This window comes from Scylla paramamosain, chromosome 24 (genome assembly GCF_035594125.1).
Source record: "Scylla paramamosain isolate STU-SP2022 chromosome 24, ASM3559412v1, whole genome shotgun sequence".
Classification (NCBI taxonomy): domain Eukaryota; kingdom Metazoa; phylum Arthropoda; class Malacostraca; order Decapoda; family Portunidae; genus Scylla; species Scylla paramamosain.
The window spans coordinates 7,736,290-7,755,428 of NC_087174.1; the positions used below are offsets into that span (position 1 = coordinate 7,736,290).

At 41.3% G+C, this 19,139-nt stretch overlaps 1 protein-coding gene across 8 annotated transcripts in view; it reads right to left on the bottom strand.

Annotated features, from left to right (window-relative positions):
* LOC135112940 (uncharacterized) overlaps positions 1 to 19,139 on the bottom strand; it is a 262,579-nt gene that overhangs the window by 34,245 nt on the left and 209,195 nt on the right. For all 8 annotated transcript variants that reach the window (XR_010274625.1, XR_010274626.1, XR_010274627.1 and 5 more), the window contains one exon: positions 15,578 to 15,610. Coding sequence is in view for 5 of the 8 variants with exons in the window: in XM_064027893.1 (XP_063883963.1) it covers positions 15,578 to 15,610 (33 nt within the window). In the remaining 3 variants the exon portion in view is untranslated. The remainder of the gene's footprint in view (positions 1 to 15,577; positions 15,611 to 19,139) is intronic.

The following is a 19,139-nucleotide window of genomic DNA, read 5'->3' on the forward strand; positions in this document are numbered from 1 at the left end:
CAAAAAAAAAAAAAAAAAAAAAAAAAAAAAAAAACTTTGACACCATGACCTGTTTAATAGAGTGTGATGTCCAGGTGACCTTTCCCCGCCCCACCTGCGTCCCTGTATTACCTGTGCCACCTGTAAATGTTGCCATTCTGACTGTCAGGAAACACGTGATACTGTAATGAATGTTCGGTGTAATGTGGTAATTCTTTTTTCATCAGCAGAATTTATACATGTAGGTGTGGATGGATGTGTGGATCAGTGGGAGGATAAGTGGGTAGCGGTGTTAATGTACGGGTGAGTGCAGGAATGTATTTAAAGTTCATTGCATTTTAATAAGTAACCTAATACAATGTTATATTACAAAAGGGATGCTACACCAGTAATGAATATATGAAAAAAATAAATAAATAAAATAAGTATCTCATTTACCTATATGCCAAATACGTATTTCATCCAAAATATTACATCTAATAAAACTGTAACGCATCACTCCAAGCAGCACATTAACTAACAAAACCCCTCCATGTATCATCCGAATAGCACGTTACCTAAACACAGCCATCCATGTAACAGCTAAACAGTACAGTGTAAAACAAGACTCTTCATACATCACCCACAGCAGCAATAATTTAACACGAGTCATTGAAATACTGCTCATACTAGTACATCACGTAAATTCATCCATGTTTCAGTCAAAATAGTACATACCTTACAAAACATTAACATATCAGCTAAATTTCATATCAACTTTTGTACCCTCCAAGGATTTTAATACAATTTCTTTTACTTATCATTATTATTATTATTTTTTTTTCTTGTATAATCTTTACAATTATTTTTTCTTCAATCCTGTTCAATACAAAATATTCCTGTGTATGGAACAAAGCTTATTAATATCAAAACTAATTAAAATGTCACCCAAACAGTATCTGACATTACACAAACCTTAAGACAAGACATCATGACACGGAGAGAAAAAAAAAAAAAAAAAAAAAAATGTACCCATCCACTTTGCCAGCTGAGCAGAACAATTCCCTTTAAACCACCACCAAGCGAGGCACAGGCATTCCCATACGCTCCCCTCTCGTGTATTGGTCCCGTGTCCGCTCCCTCAGACAACCGGAAATGCATTCCTTAACGCGGGCAGTAAGTAATGCAACACAGACTCATTAATCTTGGGGGATTTGAACCCTCCGTACGTCCTCTGGCGAACGTCCTCTAGGGTGAAGTTGGACGTACACAAGACATTTCCGGGTCAAATAATTCACTTCAGTTATTACATTTCACATATCCTGTACAGTTAAGTCTTTATCTACCTGTTACCATTTCCACGAGGGCCATTAGACAGGTGGGGGGAAGGAGAGGTGATTAAAACAGGCATCATAATTAGGACAAGACATATTTCAATTAACACTAAATCAAACGGCGGATATTAGAGGTCGTTACTCTCAAGGATTACGTGAGCAGAGGCATACTAAATTACACATTATCAGTCGCTCCTACATCACCCACTAAATGTAATGGACTGGGGGTTTAAATATCGACCTATACAGCTTCTATTACACAGACACTAAATAGAAGGTTCCTGGTTACTAGAGAATATGCTGCCAAGACAACCCATGCGAAAGAAAACGACGGATGGTCAACACGGCTCCTTTATTTCATATCCAGTGCAAAAAAAAAAAAAAAAAAAAAAAAAACACCAATATGAGCTGGAAACAGAGTAAGTAAAGATTAAAATGCAATACCTCAGTGAGAAGACCTTCGTTTGTATGTAGATTAATGGCATTCATCCTTCATTTCTCCTCCCATCTCTCTCTCTCTCTCTCTCTCTCTCTCTCTCTCTCTCTCTCTCTCTCTCTCTCTCTCTCTCTCTCTCTCTCTCTCTCTCTCTCTCTCTCTCTCTGCCCTTCATCAATCGCTCAGCAGATACAAGAACGCGGAAACTTTTCAGATCACCAATTAAAAGTAGGAAACAGGACGGAAAACCGACAAACACACACACACACACACACACACAACGATGCCTCTTTTCCCAGTATCCCACCCACCAAAAAAAGAAAAGAAAAGAGAAAACATATGTGAACACTTACGGGAAAATAACGAGGAGAGAAAAAAAAAGAGACAATTAAAAGTAAAGTAGTAGTTATGGTTCATCTTGAGTCCTTTGCTTCAAGTTAGCGGCAGTCAGTCGTTAGTCATAATTTGGTGGACATTTTTCAGAGTTTCTCCTGCGCGTTCAGAGGATGGAGGGCTAATTGGGCTCTGAGCACCTGTCGGGGACGCTCCTACCTGCCGCCACGAGGAGGGAAAAGGGAACGGGACAGGAGAGTGGCGGAAGAGAAAATAAAGTTGAGAGGGAAAAAGAAGTAGAAATGATGTGGTGTGGGGGAAAATTTTGATGCTTTTCCGTGTAGCTCTCTCTCTCTCTCTCTCTCTCTCTCTCTCTCTCTCTCTCTCTCTCTCTCTCTCTCTCTCTCTCTCTCTCTAACCATACGTACACTTTAATTTCACTACTGCCTTCACCTTCTCCCCCACTTCTTTCCTTCCTCCTTCTCCTCCTCTACCTCTCCCTCCTTCCCTCCCTCCTTCCTTCCTTCCTCTCTGCCTTCATCCATTCATTTACGCACAACTCCATTTCGTACAGAGGAGATTTTCCCGTTTTCCCTTTCAGAAAACGTGGTATTTCCCTCCGTTTTCTTTTATTTGAGGCAGAATGCGTCAGAGAGAACGAAGTGGCGTGGGTTCGGTTCAAGAGAAGGGGAGGAAGAAGCGCGTGGAAAATCTCCTTTCTATATTTTATTCCTGCAAGTGAAAACGTAAAAAAAAAAAGAAAAGAGGGAGCTGCTGTTATGTTGCTGGCAATTGTCTGGGACGGCAGTTTGTGTAGTGCAGTTGAGAATTGTCCAGTTAGTGGTTTTGCAGCTCTTTTATTGATGTTCTGCTTGGTGTTTTGCATCTCTCTCTCTCTCTCTCTCTCTCTCTCTCTCTCTCTCTCTCTCTCTCTCTCTGTGGAGGAGGGGAAAATCTGACTAATGAAACGTAGCTACATTCATCCGTAAACTAATATGCTACAATTTCTACCAGGGCTGGACAGATTCTCTCTCTCTCTCTCTCTCTCTCTCTCTCTCTCTCTCTCTCTCTCTCTCTCTCTCTCTCTCTCTCTCTCTCTCTTCACCATCATTCTAATCTTCCTTCTCTCTCTTTCATTGCTCCCCACTCTATCCCTACGAGTACGGACCTACATATATTCCTCTCTTTCCCTCCCCTACCTCCATTCAGTATTTTTTTCCATATCTACTCTTGTTTCCTTTCTCACCTTCTATCCTCTACTTCTCTTTCTTATCATCCTCCATCCTCATGCTTCAATCCCATCTCCTATTCTATTTTCTTTCCTTTCTTTTACAGTTCTCCATCATTATTATCTCTCTCTTTCTCATCTTCCTTATTACAACACCTACCGTTTATTTTCCTAGCTCCCTTTCTCTCTTATCCTCCATCATTCCTATCTTTCTCTCTTACATACTCTTCCTTACCTCCTATTCTATTTTCTTTCCTTTCTTTTACAGTTCTCCATCATTATTATCTCTCTCTTTCTCATCTTCCTCATTACAACACCTACCGTTTATTTTCCTAGCTCCCTTTCTCTCTTATCCTCCATCATTCCTATCTTTCTCTCTTACATACTCTTCCTTACCTCCTCTCCTTTCCCTTCTCAAATTCTCTGGTCTTGCATCCCCTACTCTCTCTCTCTCTCTCTCTCTCTCTCTCTCTCTCTCTCTCTCTCTCTCTCTCTCTCTCTCTCTCTCTCTCTCTCTCCGTCCCGTCACAGCCACCAACCGTCCCATTCATCACGCTTACCAGGTAAATTGAGTAGCACCACCCGCGCTACTCTACTCGAACCTTTGTTGTTTATAATCAAATGCCCCGCTGACCTTCTGAGGGCCTACAGAGGGCGGGGCAGGAGGCAGCAGTGAGGAGGCGGAGGGCGGAAAGGACTGGAGAAGTGGGGGAATAGAGTATTAGGGAAGTGAGAGGAAGTCATTGAATGTATAAGTGAAAAGGTGTGTGTGTGTGTGTGTGTGTGTGTGTGTGTGTGTGTGTGTGTGTGTGTGTGTGTGTGTGTGTGTGTGTGTGTGTGTGTGTGTGTGTGTGTGTGTGTGTATAGGGAAGGGAGGAGTGAGCACATTATGGCTGAAATAAATCGTAATAAAACATAACGTGAACATTCTAACCTTTGCCCGTTTTCTGTCAAATGTGTCGTTCTTGGAGGAGGTACTAATTCATTTCAGGCTGAGCGGCTTTAGTGTTACGAATGGCTATGACTGTGTGCAGAGAGAGAGAGAGAGAGAGAGAGAGAGAGAGAGAGAGAGAGAGAGAGAGAGAGAGAGAGAGAGAGAGAGAGAGAGAGAGAGAGAGAGAGAGAGAGAGAGAGAGAGAGAGAGAGAGAGAGAGAGAGAGAGAGTGTGTGTGTGTGTGTGTGTGTGTGTGTGTGTGTGTGTGTGTGTGTGTGTGTGTGTGTGTGTGTGTGTGTGTGTGTGTGTGTGTGTGTGTGTGTGTGTGTGTGTGTGTGTGTGTGTGTGTGTTTCACTCATTCATTCAAAACAATAAAGCAGAAGTTAATCTTTAAAAACAATCACTTGCTCATCGAATATGCAATTTTCCGATACGATGACAAAATCTGGAAATAAAATACTCATTGACATTTAATTTTTCATTTTTCAATTAGTGTCTTTTCTTCACCAGACAGAGGTACATTTAAAAATCAAGAAATAACTTCCCACCACAGATATATTACCAAGTCCAGTACATGAAAATTACAAAGCCAATATACATTCATTGATTTCTCATATTTCTCATCAACGCGTCGTCAAAAATACGGTGGTAATATATCTACTTTCAGTCATTAATTTGCACATTAATTAAATAAAGTGTGTAATAAATCGACACCTTTATCAGCACACGATAAATATGAAGCATAGGAAGGAAAATGAGATGATGAAGACACTAATTATGACGCAGCTGAATAATAATAATAATAATAATAATAATAATAATAATAATAATAATAATAATAATAATAATAATAATAAATCTTGTAGGAATATATGTGAAGATGAATAGAGATGAATTACAAAGAAAACGAGCAAAGAAATTAATTAAGTCATCAGATATCAAGGTGAAAGATTGTCAATCAAAAAAATTATCTCTCTCTCTCTCTCTCTCTCTCTCTCTCTCTCTCTCTCTCTCTCTCTCTCGTCAGCGTCAATTCAAATAACACAAACATTCCTTCTCTTTCTCCCTCACTCCCTCCTTCCCATTCTTTGCTCCTTCTCCATCCTCCTTACCTCTAAACATCTCTTTTCTTTCATTCTCCTTCTTACACCTCCTCCTCCTCCTCCTCCTCCTCCTCATCCATACCTTGAACCAAAATAAATAACAAACGTCTCATTGTTACTGTATCGGTAAAATGCCCCCACTCATCACTCTCTCCCCCCACAAAAAAAAAAAAAAAGGAACCAGAATAAAAAATCGAGAAACTATGAAAATAAAAAAAGAAGGAAAAAATATTATGAAATTAATTTTATAATAATCAGTGCAGTACGACGCTTTTTCCCTCCGTCGTGAGTGGCGACGTGGCGGGCGTAAAAGGTAGTCTTCTATATCCCCGTTCAGGAGGAGTGATCATAAATAATTCTCTATTTGATGTTACAGTGTCACATTCCAGCGCTCCGGCTTCCTGAGGTGAAGGGAGGGAGAGAGAGAGGGGGAGAGAGGGAGGGGAGAGAAAGGGTGGGTGGGTGAAAAGAGGAGGAAGAGGAGGAAAAGAAGGACAGAACGTCAAAATGTGTGTGTGTGTGTGTGTGTGTGTGTGTGTGTGTGTGTGTGTGTGTGTGTGTGTGTGTGTGTGTGTGTGTGTGTGTGTGTGTGTGTGTGTGTGAGAGAGAGAGAGAGAGAGAGAGAGAGAGAGAGAGAGAGAGAGAGAGAGAGAGAGAGAGAGAGAGAGAGAGAGAGAGAGAGAGAGAGAGAGAGAGAGAGAGAATAAAACGAGGCAGGTACGAAGATAGAAACTCGTCAAGGTGCATGAAAGGAAGAGAAAACAAGAAAAGAAGAGAAAAAAGTGTGAGACAAAAAAAAGGGAAAGGAAAAAAAGGGAGAAGGAATACCGGATTAATGGCCTGTTTTTTATTGGTTTGGGCGAGTGTGTGGGTCTCCTGGTGGACGTGGCGATGCTCCAGAGGGAAGAGAGGGAAGTGGAGGAAGAGTGGAGGGAGAGTGAAAGAGAGAGCAAGGGAGGAGGGAAGGAGGGAGAGGGGAATATGAGAGTGAGGAAGGATTTATGGCAGGGCCGAGGAATTTATGAGGGTGGGGGAGAGGTAAAAACAGATGAGGGAGAGATGAGGGAGGGTGAGGTAGCGCCAGACGGTAGAGGGAGATACGAGGCTGGGAGAGGAGGAAAAATACAGGTGAAGGAGAGAAATGAGGGAGGGAGGAATGGAGGAGCGAGAGAGGCAGAGTTACGGCTGTAGAAGAATGAGGCGCAGGGAGGGAAGGAGGGAAGGATGAGGAGGAAAAGTGGAGAGCGGTGACACGAAGCAAGGGAGGAAGACAAAGGAGGAAGATGTCAATATATATGCAAAATTTCGGAAAGTGTAAAAACAAATAGCAAAGTGTAGTGAAAGAGAAAGAAAACAAAGAAAAAAATACAAAAGAATAGATTGCAAAGTGTAAGCATTTCATACACACAAAAATTAGAAAAATCGCTGTTTCTCTCTTGTATTTCCTTTCGCTTCTGATTCTTTTCCTTCTCTGATTCTTCCTTGTTTTCTCACTGTCACTTTTCTTCACTGTTTTCTCCCTGTCTTTCTCACTCTAAACATTTTTCTTATCACCTCAATATTACCAATTTGACCTCTCTCTCTCTCTCTCTCTCTCTCTCTCTCTCTCTCTCTCTCTCTCTCTCTCTCTCTCTCTCTCTCTCTCTCTCGTTTCTTTCATCCTCAATATTTCCTTCCTTTAGTCTTGCCTCTTCCCTCATCTCCATTTCCTCTCAGCCTTCCGCTTCGAGATTCAGCTTTTCCCAGAGTATTTCCTTCTCTCACTATGTAACAGTTTCATTAATTTATCCACAAGTTGCACAGACAAAGGGCAAATGTACCAGAGTTCTTTGTATTCTGCTTATTAATTATCTAATGGATGGCACTTTTATTATATTTCCTTCTCTACTACTTTCATCATACTTCATCGTTTTCCTCCCAATCGTACGCAGTGTTCTTTGTTTTTTATTATTATTTATTTATTATTATTAATTCTAAGTAAGACTATCATTTTCAGATCTGTTATGCACTATTCTTCACATTTTCCTTCTTTTTCCTTTATTTCAACATCCGCCTTCACTGCTTTTCTCTTGTTACGTGTGTGTGTGTGTGTGTGTGTGTGTGTGTGTGTGTGTGTGTGTGTGTGTGTGTGTGTGTGTGTGTGTGTGTGTGTGTGTGTGTGTGTGTGTGTGTGTGTGTGTGTGTGTGTGTGTGTCCTTCCCATTTCCCTAACTAAGTTCCCTCTTCATTTTCTTTGAAGGACCCTTTTCTCTTAATACACCGCCTCACTCCCCCCTCCCTTTCATTCCGCCTCAACAGTCAGTCCACAATCTCGTTCCTCTCACTCACTCTATCTACCTCCTTCCCTTTACACAGTCTGCTACTCCTCCATACAACCTGAACCTCTCTACTCTCGTGTGTGTGTGTGTGTGTGTGTGTGTGTGTGTGTGTGTGTGTGTGTGTGTGTGTGTGTGTGTGTGTGTGTTATCAGACATATAGACATCTGGAAACATACATCAAAGCTTAAGAGAAAAAAATACCAAGGAAAAACAGAGCAGATACAAATTCTAATGTTGTGTAGTGTGTTTTTTGTTCCCCCTTTTCCTCATATACATTTTCTTTCCTACGTAACATCTTCCCTCTTCACTCTTTCCACAATATATTTACCTTAAAACATCCCTTTCATCTTTTCGAAGTTCTTATTTCTTAGTTTTCTTTTCTTTCTCTTTAAACCTCCTCTCTTTTCATCTTTCCAGCTACGTATTAAGTGAAGTTTCCTTACACTTTCCCTTCACTGCTTATTCCCTTTCCCTTTCAGTCATTTATGCTTTTTCCTTCTCTCTTATTTATCCTATCCACCTTCTTCCCTTTTCGAATCTCTTACCAGCTAAGTATTTTCTTATTTTTTTTATTTATCTTATTTACTGTATTTCCTCTCCCTACCTTTCTGAGGACAGTCATCTATTCTCTATCCCCTTTTCTTCTTGTTTTCTTATTTCGATGTTCTTCTGTTCTTGTTCCACCTTCATGTAATATATTTGGCTTACCTTCTCCTTCCCTTCACGAATCTTTTACTGGCTACGTATTATCTGACTTTTCTTGGCCTTTTTATTTACTCCTTACATCCTCTACCTTGAAAAAAAGACACCCATCTATACCCTTCCCCTCTCCCTTACTTGGCCTATTCCTCTCCTTCCCCTCACTAAGTCTGCTCCTCCGCCACACAATCCCCAAAACTCTGTACCCTTCACTTCCCTTCCCTTCCCTTCCCCAACCAGATCCTCCCCTCCCCGCGAGCTCAAAGGATCACTGCACGATATAGCAGCTTGTACCCCCCTCACTCCCTCCTCTCACTCACTTCCCCTCACCTGCCACCCCCGCCAAGCAAGGTCTCTTAGAAAACGAGGGGGAACTAAGATAAATCGAGCATATAACACAAAGGTACAAGGCGTGGGCATGGAGAGAGAGAGAGAGAGAGAGAGAGAGAGAGAGAGAGAGAGAGAGAGAGAGAGAGAGAGAGAGAGAGAGAGAGAGAGAGAGAGAGAGAGAGAGAGAGAGAGAGAGAGAGAGAGAGAGAGAGAGACTTAAACGGCTATGTCAAGGTTTAAACAAAGGATTAACAAACGTGCATACAGGCTCAACACACACACACACACACACACACACACACACACACACACACACACACACACACACACACACACACACACACACACACATTCTCAGTCAATTCAGTCAAAGCGACACTTCCATACACATTCCCTTCCCCCCGTGACCCAGAGAGAAGGTCAATCATCCCATCTAAAGTATATATAAGAAATAAACACGTGGGAGGCGGTAAATATAAACAGGGAAGGATTAATACATATATACTCAATACGAAAAAAAAAATAAACAAAAATAAATAAATATAACACGCAGGTGACGGAAAATTGTGATATACATGAATCAAAATGTACAAGAAAGAAACACGGATGGTCGAAAGCAAGGCAAGTGACAAAAAATGGCCATAAAGAATAAGAGTTACGTGAAGGATAAATTATTGGAGCGGTAAGAGAATGAGAGAGGGGAAAAAAATCTGACTTGCGGAGGAAAAAAAAATGTCGCTGCAAGGGCTGAGAGAGGAGAGTATACGGGTGGAAAAAAAGAGGAAATAACTAGCCAGGGGGAAGGAATACATGCATACTCTACTGGAGAGGAAAACTTGGAAGGGAATACAAGAAATGACTGCCATCTTTCTCTTTTCCTTTTATTTTCCTTATTGTTTTCTTGCTCCGTATCCTCCGCCTGTTCCTAATTCGCTTTCTATTCTTATTGCATTCTTCTCCTCTAACCTTTCCCATTTCCTTATTTCTTTTCTTTATCTTTTTCATGTTTTCTTTTTTTTCAGTTACTATTGTTTTTTTCTTCTCCTCCCCCTCCCCTTCGTCCTCTTCTCCTTCCTCCTTCTCCTCCTCCTTCTCCTCCTCTCTTCTTCTCCATTTTCATATATTCTTATTTCCTCTTCTCGTCCTAGTCTCTCGCAACACACACACACACACACACACGTAATCACCACTAACATCACAATCACGCCGCTGGCCACCCCTACCCCCACACATACACATACACACACATACACACACATACACACAACCTACATCGAAGTGGGAGACAGAAAAAAAATAAAAAACAGGAAAACTTCTGATATTGCGCGCAGTATGCCTGTTGGCGACGCGTGGGCCAGAATGCCGTCACTGCTGTGAAAAAAAGTAAAAAAAAAAAAAAAACAAAAAAACTTGAGATCGTAAGCGCAACACAGCGAGAATTAACTCATAAAGCGTCCTCTTCTACTGCTGTGTCGAGGAGGAGGAGGAGGAGGAGAACGGAGGAGCCACCTGACGGGGACGTGGCCAAGGAGGAGGAGGAGGGGGAGGAGGAGGAGTGGTAGTGTCTGGCTCGTAAAATATGATCCGGAATCGCTGTGTTAGAGTCTGCCAGCCAGGGATAGAGAGGGAACACCTGCCGAGAACACCTGTCTGAGGAGCGGCGGAGAGGGTGATGCGGTGCTGATGTGGTGTGGGTTTAGGGAGTACCGTGCGTGGTGGTGGCGGTGGTGGTAGTGGTGGATGAATTGGGTGATGTGCGTTGCGGATGAGAGGTAAGGCGAGCGTATGTGTGATAAAGGGGGATGTTGAGCTTTTTAGGTGATTATTTGTGATGAGAGGGAAGGAAGCAGAAGAGGCTTAAAAGATAAAGTAATTTTACTGTCACCTGTTGTAATCTTTCACTTACTTCCTCACACAAAGCGAGGTGGTGTTCAGTCTCAGCTCATAAGAAAACAACGGATAAAATCTAAGCAGCAGCAGCATTACAACATTGCGCTACAAAGTTATGGAGAATTAATACACTGATAAAAAGGTGGGTGTCCAAATATATTGCCCACTAGATTATACACGAAATTCGGACTGTTGGTATATAAGTTGGGGAAGATAATGATAAAGAGTAAAAGTTCAACAAGAAATATAGACTGCTGTTCAATAAAGTAAGGAATACAATGGTACAGGAATGAGTTAACAAGAAACCTAACTTTCCATTTCAACACAAATACACAAATACTTAACAGACAGACCTTTCACGAGAGCACACGTAACCACTAATTAACAAACCAGAGATCAGGAGCACATCCAACACATCCCCGCACGCATGAAAACAACAAAAATACGAACGAAACTCAAAAATCCCTTCATGAAATAAGTAAAGAAGCAGTGGAATCAGTTGGAAAGTTCTAACAACCCACTTTTGGAGCGGCACGCAACACGCATTTCTCTCCTTTCTCTTTCTATTTAGTTCTGCGGCTGATGCCATCGGTGTAAAGAAGAGAAACTTGACAATACAGGCGGAGGAAAAGGAGAGCGTGCGACTCATTCCGGCGCGGCGGCGATGCGTGTGGTGCTCCTCCTTTATTGCCATTTTTATCTGTGTACCTAAAGGTGGACTGGTGTGTGTGTGTGTGTGTGTGTGTGTGTGTGTGTGTGTGTGTGTGTGTGTGTGTGTGTGTGTGTGTGTGTGTGTGTGTGTGTGTGTGTGTGTGTGTGTGTGTGTTTCAGGAACAGCAGTAGCAGGTGATGATGGTAGTGGAGAGTGGGGAGAAAAACGAAAAAAGGAGGAGGAGGAGGAGGAGGAGGAGGAGGAGAAGAAGAAAAGAAAAAGAAGAAAAGACTAAGACGATGATGATAATAACAAGAAAAAACTGGAAAAGAAGAAATTGGAGGAAAAATGAGAAAAGAGATGGTGATGATGTTGGAGAGTAAAAAAAATCACAAGGACACCAAAATATCTGAGAGACAGAGAGAAAATTCCACGAGACAGATAAATGACGGAGCGGGAGAGGGAAAGAGGAAGCGGGAAGGGTACGAAATTAACACCTGGAAGCGAATATGAATTAGAGAAGAAACTGAATAATTCCTCCTCGATTTATTAGCCACGGGAGGGTCTTGTGCAGGGTGAGGAGAGAGCAAGCAGGGGACAGGAGGAGAGAAATCTTGTAATGTTGAATCTTCATTTCTCTTATAATCTAGTTCCCTTGCCATTTCGAAATATCCAGTTATTATGTGCTGTTATGCTATGTATTCTCTAATTCTACGCTTATTTTTTTTATATGCGCTTCTAATTTAGCGCTATAATTCCGTAGTTCCGTACGTTTGAAGTTTTAAATGATCTGTAATTGTATACTTCAGTCCTCTTTTTTTGTGTGTTCCCTGTAATTTTGCGTTTGTTATTTTTTATTTCATTTATTATTTTCTTTTAAGAGCCCGAGGTAATTCTATGTTTGGCTTTTTTTTATTTGCCTTTGATAATCCGCCCTTATCCTTTTCGAGTACCTTCTAATTCTTCACCTTGCACTTTTACACACCCTGTAATTTTGCATTTTTCTTCTCTTCAGTAATGCTGCGTCCTTATCGTCGTTTTATATAACAGCTCCAAATCTCGACGTAAAAGTCCGAGTCCATACTAGAACTTTTAATATTTCACTCCTCGAATACAAACACTGAATTCCCTTAATAAATTAGCAACACTGATTGCAGAAGTGCCTGCAGCAATATTTCTCGCTGACTGAAAAGCCTCGGCCTTTCACACCACACACTCCAATACTCGTGACATTTTTTTCTGACGGGGCTTTCTGAACCAGACCACACGTTCGCATATTCAAAAAGTTCAAACCACTCAAGGTTTTAAAATGTAATCTACAAAGAAGGTGAAAGTGAATGCTTGATAATTCAGACCAATACATTCTATTTGATTCTGCACAACGCTATTTGCGACTGTTGATGAAAGTTTTGCCTATTCCTGTACGAATGTTTCTGTGACATGAAACTTGGTGCTGCTTGTGTGAGTCTTAACTAATGTTCTCTGTGGTTAATGCCACAATGTGCCCACAAAGATCTACATTATGTCAGTCGTGAATGTTTAACGCCATACCTTGCGGAACTATGACCTTTCTAAACATTTATTACTTCAGAATAATGTTTGGTCGCCTTGGCATGAAATATAAACAAAATTACAAAGATAAACTAGACCAGACAGTGCTTTGGTCACAATTTGAATGGAATGTAAACGTAATAACATATGAAAACCCTGCTTTATGGAATGCTGTCACTCACTGGAAGCAAACACACTGACACACTGCGTGCCAGTTGTTATTTCAATAATGCCAATCAATGTTCCAAAAATGCTAATGCCCAGAGTTCCTCAGCACACGACACAGAACTTGTTGTTCAGAGGCCGTGTTTAAGAGAGGGTTCAGGGACAGCCTTCGAAACCCAGTCAATGCTGTAGTCATGTACAGGTCTGCTTTCATGAGCCAATACCAACACATGCACACATCAATACTTGTGTCTTATCAAAGAAAGGTTACAGAAATTCAATAAAAAAATTCCTGGGCGATTTCGCAACCTCATGAAAAAAAAAAAAATCAAATCAAATCCAATAAACTATACTATGTTATGGAAATTCTAAAAGGTACTTTCTTTTCATGTTAATGTAAAAGCTAATCATTCTGGAGACGATTTGAGGTATTGGTTTCACTCTCGCTGAGCATTAATCAAATATTTCCGGCAAGAAAATTCGATCCCAATAATATAAAGACAAGCAATTATGTGTGGAGATAATGTTTCCTGCCGGATGTACACTGACTCAAAACATGATCATAACCTACCAATACCCAGCTACACATTCAACGTTCTCTCTCTCTCTCTCTCTCTCTCTCTCTCTCTCTCTCTCTCTCTCTCTCTCTCTCTCTCTAAGTCTTAGTCTCGTTAAAATACATCCTCCTTTCTCATTCTCTGTCCTCTTCCTCACTTTTCTTTTCCTTGTCTTTACGCTCCATTATCACCGCTCCTCCGTGACTCCTTCCTCCTTCACCTCCTCCACCGCCGTCCCTCTCCCTCCCTGCTCTCCAACACCACTCCACCTCCAGGGAAAATGTACTCCATATTCATATTTCAAAATACATAGGAACCCTTCACGAAAGTCTTCCCGTCCACCAAGAGGAAACGAGTGGCGAGGGAGGAGAGGGAAGGGAAGTTTTCTGTTTGAGAGAGAAGGAAATGTGTTGAAGTGAGGAGGGAAAACAGACAAGGGGATGAGAGAAAAACTTATTTCAGCTAGTGTTAGTTGAGAGAGAGAGAGAGAGAGAGAGAGAGAGAGAGAGAGAGAGAGAGAGAGAGAGAGAGAGAGAGAGAGAGAGAGAGAGAGAGAGAGAGAGAGAGAGAGAGAGAGAGAGAGAGAGAGAGAGAGATTCATACCAGTATCTTAGGTAAATTGCAGCATTAGTCATCCATAACCCAATATATGGAAACATTTCTTCATAACTTAATTACTCACATAACGTATGAAAAAAAAAAAAAACATCCGAACACAAACTTGCTTTTATGTTAGACAAGAAACTGCGTAGAACTGAGTACAAAACACCTGACAGACCTGACCTGACCTAATGTAACCCCTTCACCGCTATCACTGAGACATAATTTCTTCTTATACAGTCACCTTCAAACATTATACAGCTTAGAAATTCCAAAATCGATTCTTTTGATCCCCTTCTTTCTTGTAGATGCTTATGTGTATTCCACACAATTGCTGCGTATTCCAATGAAAAGGTTAATCCATGAGCAGCATTAAAAATATGAATAAATGTAAAAATAAAACCATCAAATGTTTGTCTCCATTTTCAGTGACATTAAGCCATGACAAACAAGACTTAATCGTCGCCACCGCCGCCACCGCCGCCGCCGCCAACACCACCACCACCACCACCACCACCACCACTTTCTCCTCCCCATGAGTGAGTTTATCTTTTTTATACTAAAGTTTCTCTAAAAGTTTGAAAGAAAAAGAAAATGAGTGATGTAACCTAACCTCACCTTCGCTAGCCTTTTTAAAACTCTCTCTCTCTCTCTCTCTCTCTCTCTCTCTCTCTCTCTCTCTCTCTCTCTCTCTCTCTCTCTCTCTCTCTCTCTCCTCTGAGCTCAGCCATTATTCACCGTTCCTTCACACCTTCTTATCCCTTAGGTGTCAATTATGAGTTCGCTTCACGTTACAAAATAAGATGATCCTTCTTTTATACGCATTTTTCCTTAGCTTTACTTCATATGCATAATACTCTCCACACGTTTTACTTAGGGTGAGGAAGGAGAGTCTCAAGCGACGAGGTAAGACTATAATATATTGCTATTCATTCGGTTTATACTGCATGTAATGATTCTTTGATACACAGTGAAAGACACATTTATTGTATGCATTATATTGATCTCTCTCTCTCTCTCTCTCTCTCTCTCTCTCTCTCTGTATGTCTTATGCCTTCGTATTTCTTTGCTGCCCTATTCTATTATTCATTGTATTGACCACCGTACTCAATACATCGACAACTATATTTACGGTGATTTAATTTTCATACTTACTGATCCAACCACTCTCCTCTCTCAGGAATACGAGGAACATGAAATCCACACTAATATATCTTTTCTTATTTCAAGTTTTATGAATCGCGTGTTTTATCTTTCTTTTTTTTTTGGCACCTTTGTCAAAATCTCACCTATTTGTTCACAATTTAAAATCCTAGTATTCAATTTCTCACGTATCGCACACATCAAATATGATATTTTTTACGGTTTAATTTTAAAACCTAGGTAATTTCACGCGTTACCAACATAAATATGCTTTTATAATTGGCAAAAACAATACTGTTCCATCTTTCTAAATTAATTCTGAAACATACAAAACTTTCACTTTACCTTAGTTCGTAACATCTGCTCTCTTGTCTCCACCTGGGAACAGATAATACAGTTCTTAGTCAAAACAACTTTCACTTCAAAAATTTTAATCTGACTTATGCAAGAAAACTTACCGCTAATGAAGACAAAACTTCTGGAAATGAAAATAAAGAGTGTAGAAGAGGCAGCGTAATGGCAGATAGTTAAATGTTTTATGTGGAATAAGTGTGGAAAGAGAAAAGCTTCGTATGTGATCTCTAATATTCAACACTCGAAAATAAAAACCTTAGCAAAGGGTTAATGCAGCGTTCTCTTAATCACTGAGTATCACACCGTCAAACATTACGGTAAATATATCCCTTTTTTGTTTGTTTGTTTATTTGACGTGGTAATACACTTCGGCTAGACTTTTTTGTGTTTTAATATTACTAATAAAAAATGCTACTTTATTCTGTGAAAGTTTAATTTTAATGCGGAAATGATAGATTTTTTATGAGAATCTTACATACAATCAATCCTTCAGTTGAATAGGAAAAATATCTGGTACATGAATCATAAGTTACACGATTCCATTTGGGGCCTTTTTTGAGAACAACGGAACATTTATATCCATGAATGCATAATCTATTAGGAGCCTTTGAGGAACATTACATAGTCAGCTACACACTTTTGGGGCTCAGACAGACTCCATAGGCAGCAGAATAAACTTGTAGGAACTGCCACGTCGCATGTAGCAGGTGTAAATACAGGTGTACACAATGCGAGGCCAAGTCCTTGCCAAGAACATTGTACATACTTGTCAAACAGCAAGACATACACGAAGTTAGCAGCCACAGAGGAGGAGGAGGAGGAGGAGGAGGAGGAGGAGGAGGAGGAGGAGGAGGAGGAGGAGGAGGAGGAGGAGGAGGAGGAAAACTAGAGAAAATAAAAAAAGAAAATTACAAGGAAAAAATAAAGACTGATGATAAGCTATGAAGTACAAGAACAAGAACAAGAAGAAAAAAGAGAAAGGAAAAGAAAAATAGAAGAAGAAGAAGAAGAAGAAGAAGAAGAAGAAGAAGAAGAAGAAGAAGAAGAAGAAGAAGAAGAAGAAGAAGAAGAAGAAGAAGAAGAAGAAGAAGAAGAAGAAGAAGAAGAAGAAGAAGAAGAAGAAGAAGAAGAAGAAGAAGAAGAAGAAGAAGAAGAAGAAGAAGAAGAAGAAGAAGAAGAAGAAGAAGAAGAAGAAGAAGAAGAAGAAGAAGAAGAAGAAGAAGAAGAAGAAGACAACAAAAATTAGTCTCAGAAAAAAAATAATAAATAAGGAAAATAAACAAAACAACAATGGGAATGTTATAATGATGGAACGTAAATAAAAGAAAAAAATGGGAGGTAAATATTATCCCCATCATTAGAGTCAAGGTCAAGAATCCCACAACAGACATGAATCTTTTGTTCCTGAGATAATTAGTTCCTCAAGCAGCGCTCCAACTCAGTTCTTTTTTTTTCTTATCTTTTTGCTTTTAATTCTATCCGAGGAAAAGAAAAGAACACCATGAAATTATATACAGATACGTAAGACACACACACACACACACACACTCTCTCTCTCTCTCTCTCTCTCTCTCTCTCTCTCTGTCTCTAAGGTAGATAGACAGATACATATACATACAAACAGACAATAACCTAATAATTGATAGGAAGAAAGCTATACCTCCCTATCTATCTGAGTTTTCCTATCTACTATCTACTAACGTACCTGCCTATCTATTTATGCAGCCACTCACTTCCAGCGGTAGTTAATTTTGTCGACATAAAACGGGATCCACGTTATAAGCGTCTTTCAATACGTCAATATGCCTTAAATTCGTCCTCACGCTTGGCAACTCTCTCTCTCTCTCTCTCTCTCTCTCTCTCTCTCTCTCTCTCTCTCTCTCTCTCTCTCTCTCTCTCTCTCTCATATATTTTTCTCTAGGTTTTCTTTGTCTCGCTTCCTCCCATCATTGTTCCTCCTTTTCAGTCTTTCCCTCACTTTTACTTCTATTCTTATAACTTACTTTCTTTGGTCTGAGTACACCCTCTCTGCCCATTAAATCCCTTCGCTCCTCCCATTTCGTTACCTTTCCCTTCTTCCCAGCTGGACCCTCTCGTTTTCCCGTCAATAACAAAACGATACGTGTGGGTTTTAGCACAGCACCGGGATGTGATGACGGCGTATGGTCAGGCGAGGCGAGCGGCGAGAGTTCCCTGTGGCCTCTAATAAACCCTGAAAAATTGCCTTTACCTGGCCAAAACACACACACACACACACACACACACACACACACACACACACACACACACACACACACACACACACACACACACACACACACACACACACACACACACACAGGTCGTTCATCAAGGCAACATTTCTGATTCTTTCTACGTACGAGACATGAACACCAGAATGTTTCTCAAGAGTGTTTAGGTGCAAAGTCACTGTCAAAGGCAGACGGTGTTGTTAAAAGCGACACTAGCAGTATGGAATTCGCGTGTAAGCAAGAGTAATTTGTCACGCTTTTGATGCCTGACAAACGTCCACCGCGCGGGGTCGCTAAGCATGCCAGCCAGCCAGCGATATAGGCCATTTTCTGAGCCAAGTTGTCTTTATTTGCGCTCGTAAAAAATGGTTATCAATTTTATGTTGCAGAGTTACTACTGCCATCAAAAAAATTAAGCTTCGAAGTAGTGTTATTGTGTCGGTTTTACACGCACAAAAATCCTCCCCTGGTCGATAGGGTTCCGTGCACCATGGGGATAAATCTACGGTGTTTACTTCCCGCATTTCATTACTTCCCCGCTTGTGCTCCCCAACCATAGCCAGGCCAGACCTCCACTTCCACTGAATATATCACTCTCCGCCCTCATCTCTCTCTCTCTCTCTCTCTCTCTCTCTCTCTCTCTCTCTCTCTCTCTCTCTCTCTCTCTCTCTGCACAACCCCAAGCAGGACCTCAAAATATCGCCCTCAAATTGGACCTTCAAAGGGAGCGTTGTCGTCCGTCAGGCCTGAACGACTGTGTCCCTCAGGCCTTGGTAAGGGATCACGCCATCACGCTACACGACCCACTGTGAACAAGACCAGAAATCTCCGGACGTCTCGCTGTCTATAATTCAGCTGCCCCCGACATGACGGAGACGGCGCGGCGCGGTGCCGGGGTACGCCGCCTCACAGGTGCACCGCTCACTGATGCAGGTGGATCGAGGGGCTTGTCTGACACCACTGTGAAGGGAAGTATCCTCTAGTATTGGGTGATAGGAGAGTTTGTTTCTTTTCTCCTCTCTCTCTCTCTCTCTCTCTCTCTCTCTCTCTCTCTCTCTCTCTCTCTCTCTCTCTCTCTCTCTCTCTCTCTCTCTCTCCCCCCGAGTCTTCGCGGCAGCCTGGGTCGTGGGAGAAGCACGTCTGCTCAGCGAGGCTGCAATATATATCAAGACACAAGAAGCACGGGTCTCACAGGAACTATTGAAGTCGTGTCCTGAATGGCGTGCGCCTGCCTCCCCTCACACTGTCCGCCGTGCAATAGTTATTACGCCTCGTGGCGCAGGATGTTCTTCTGCCATTAC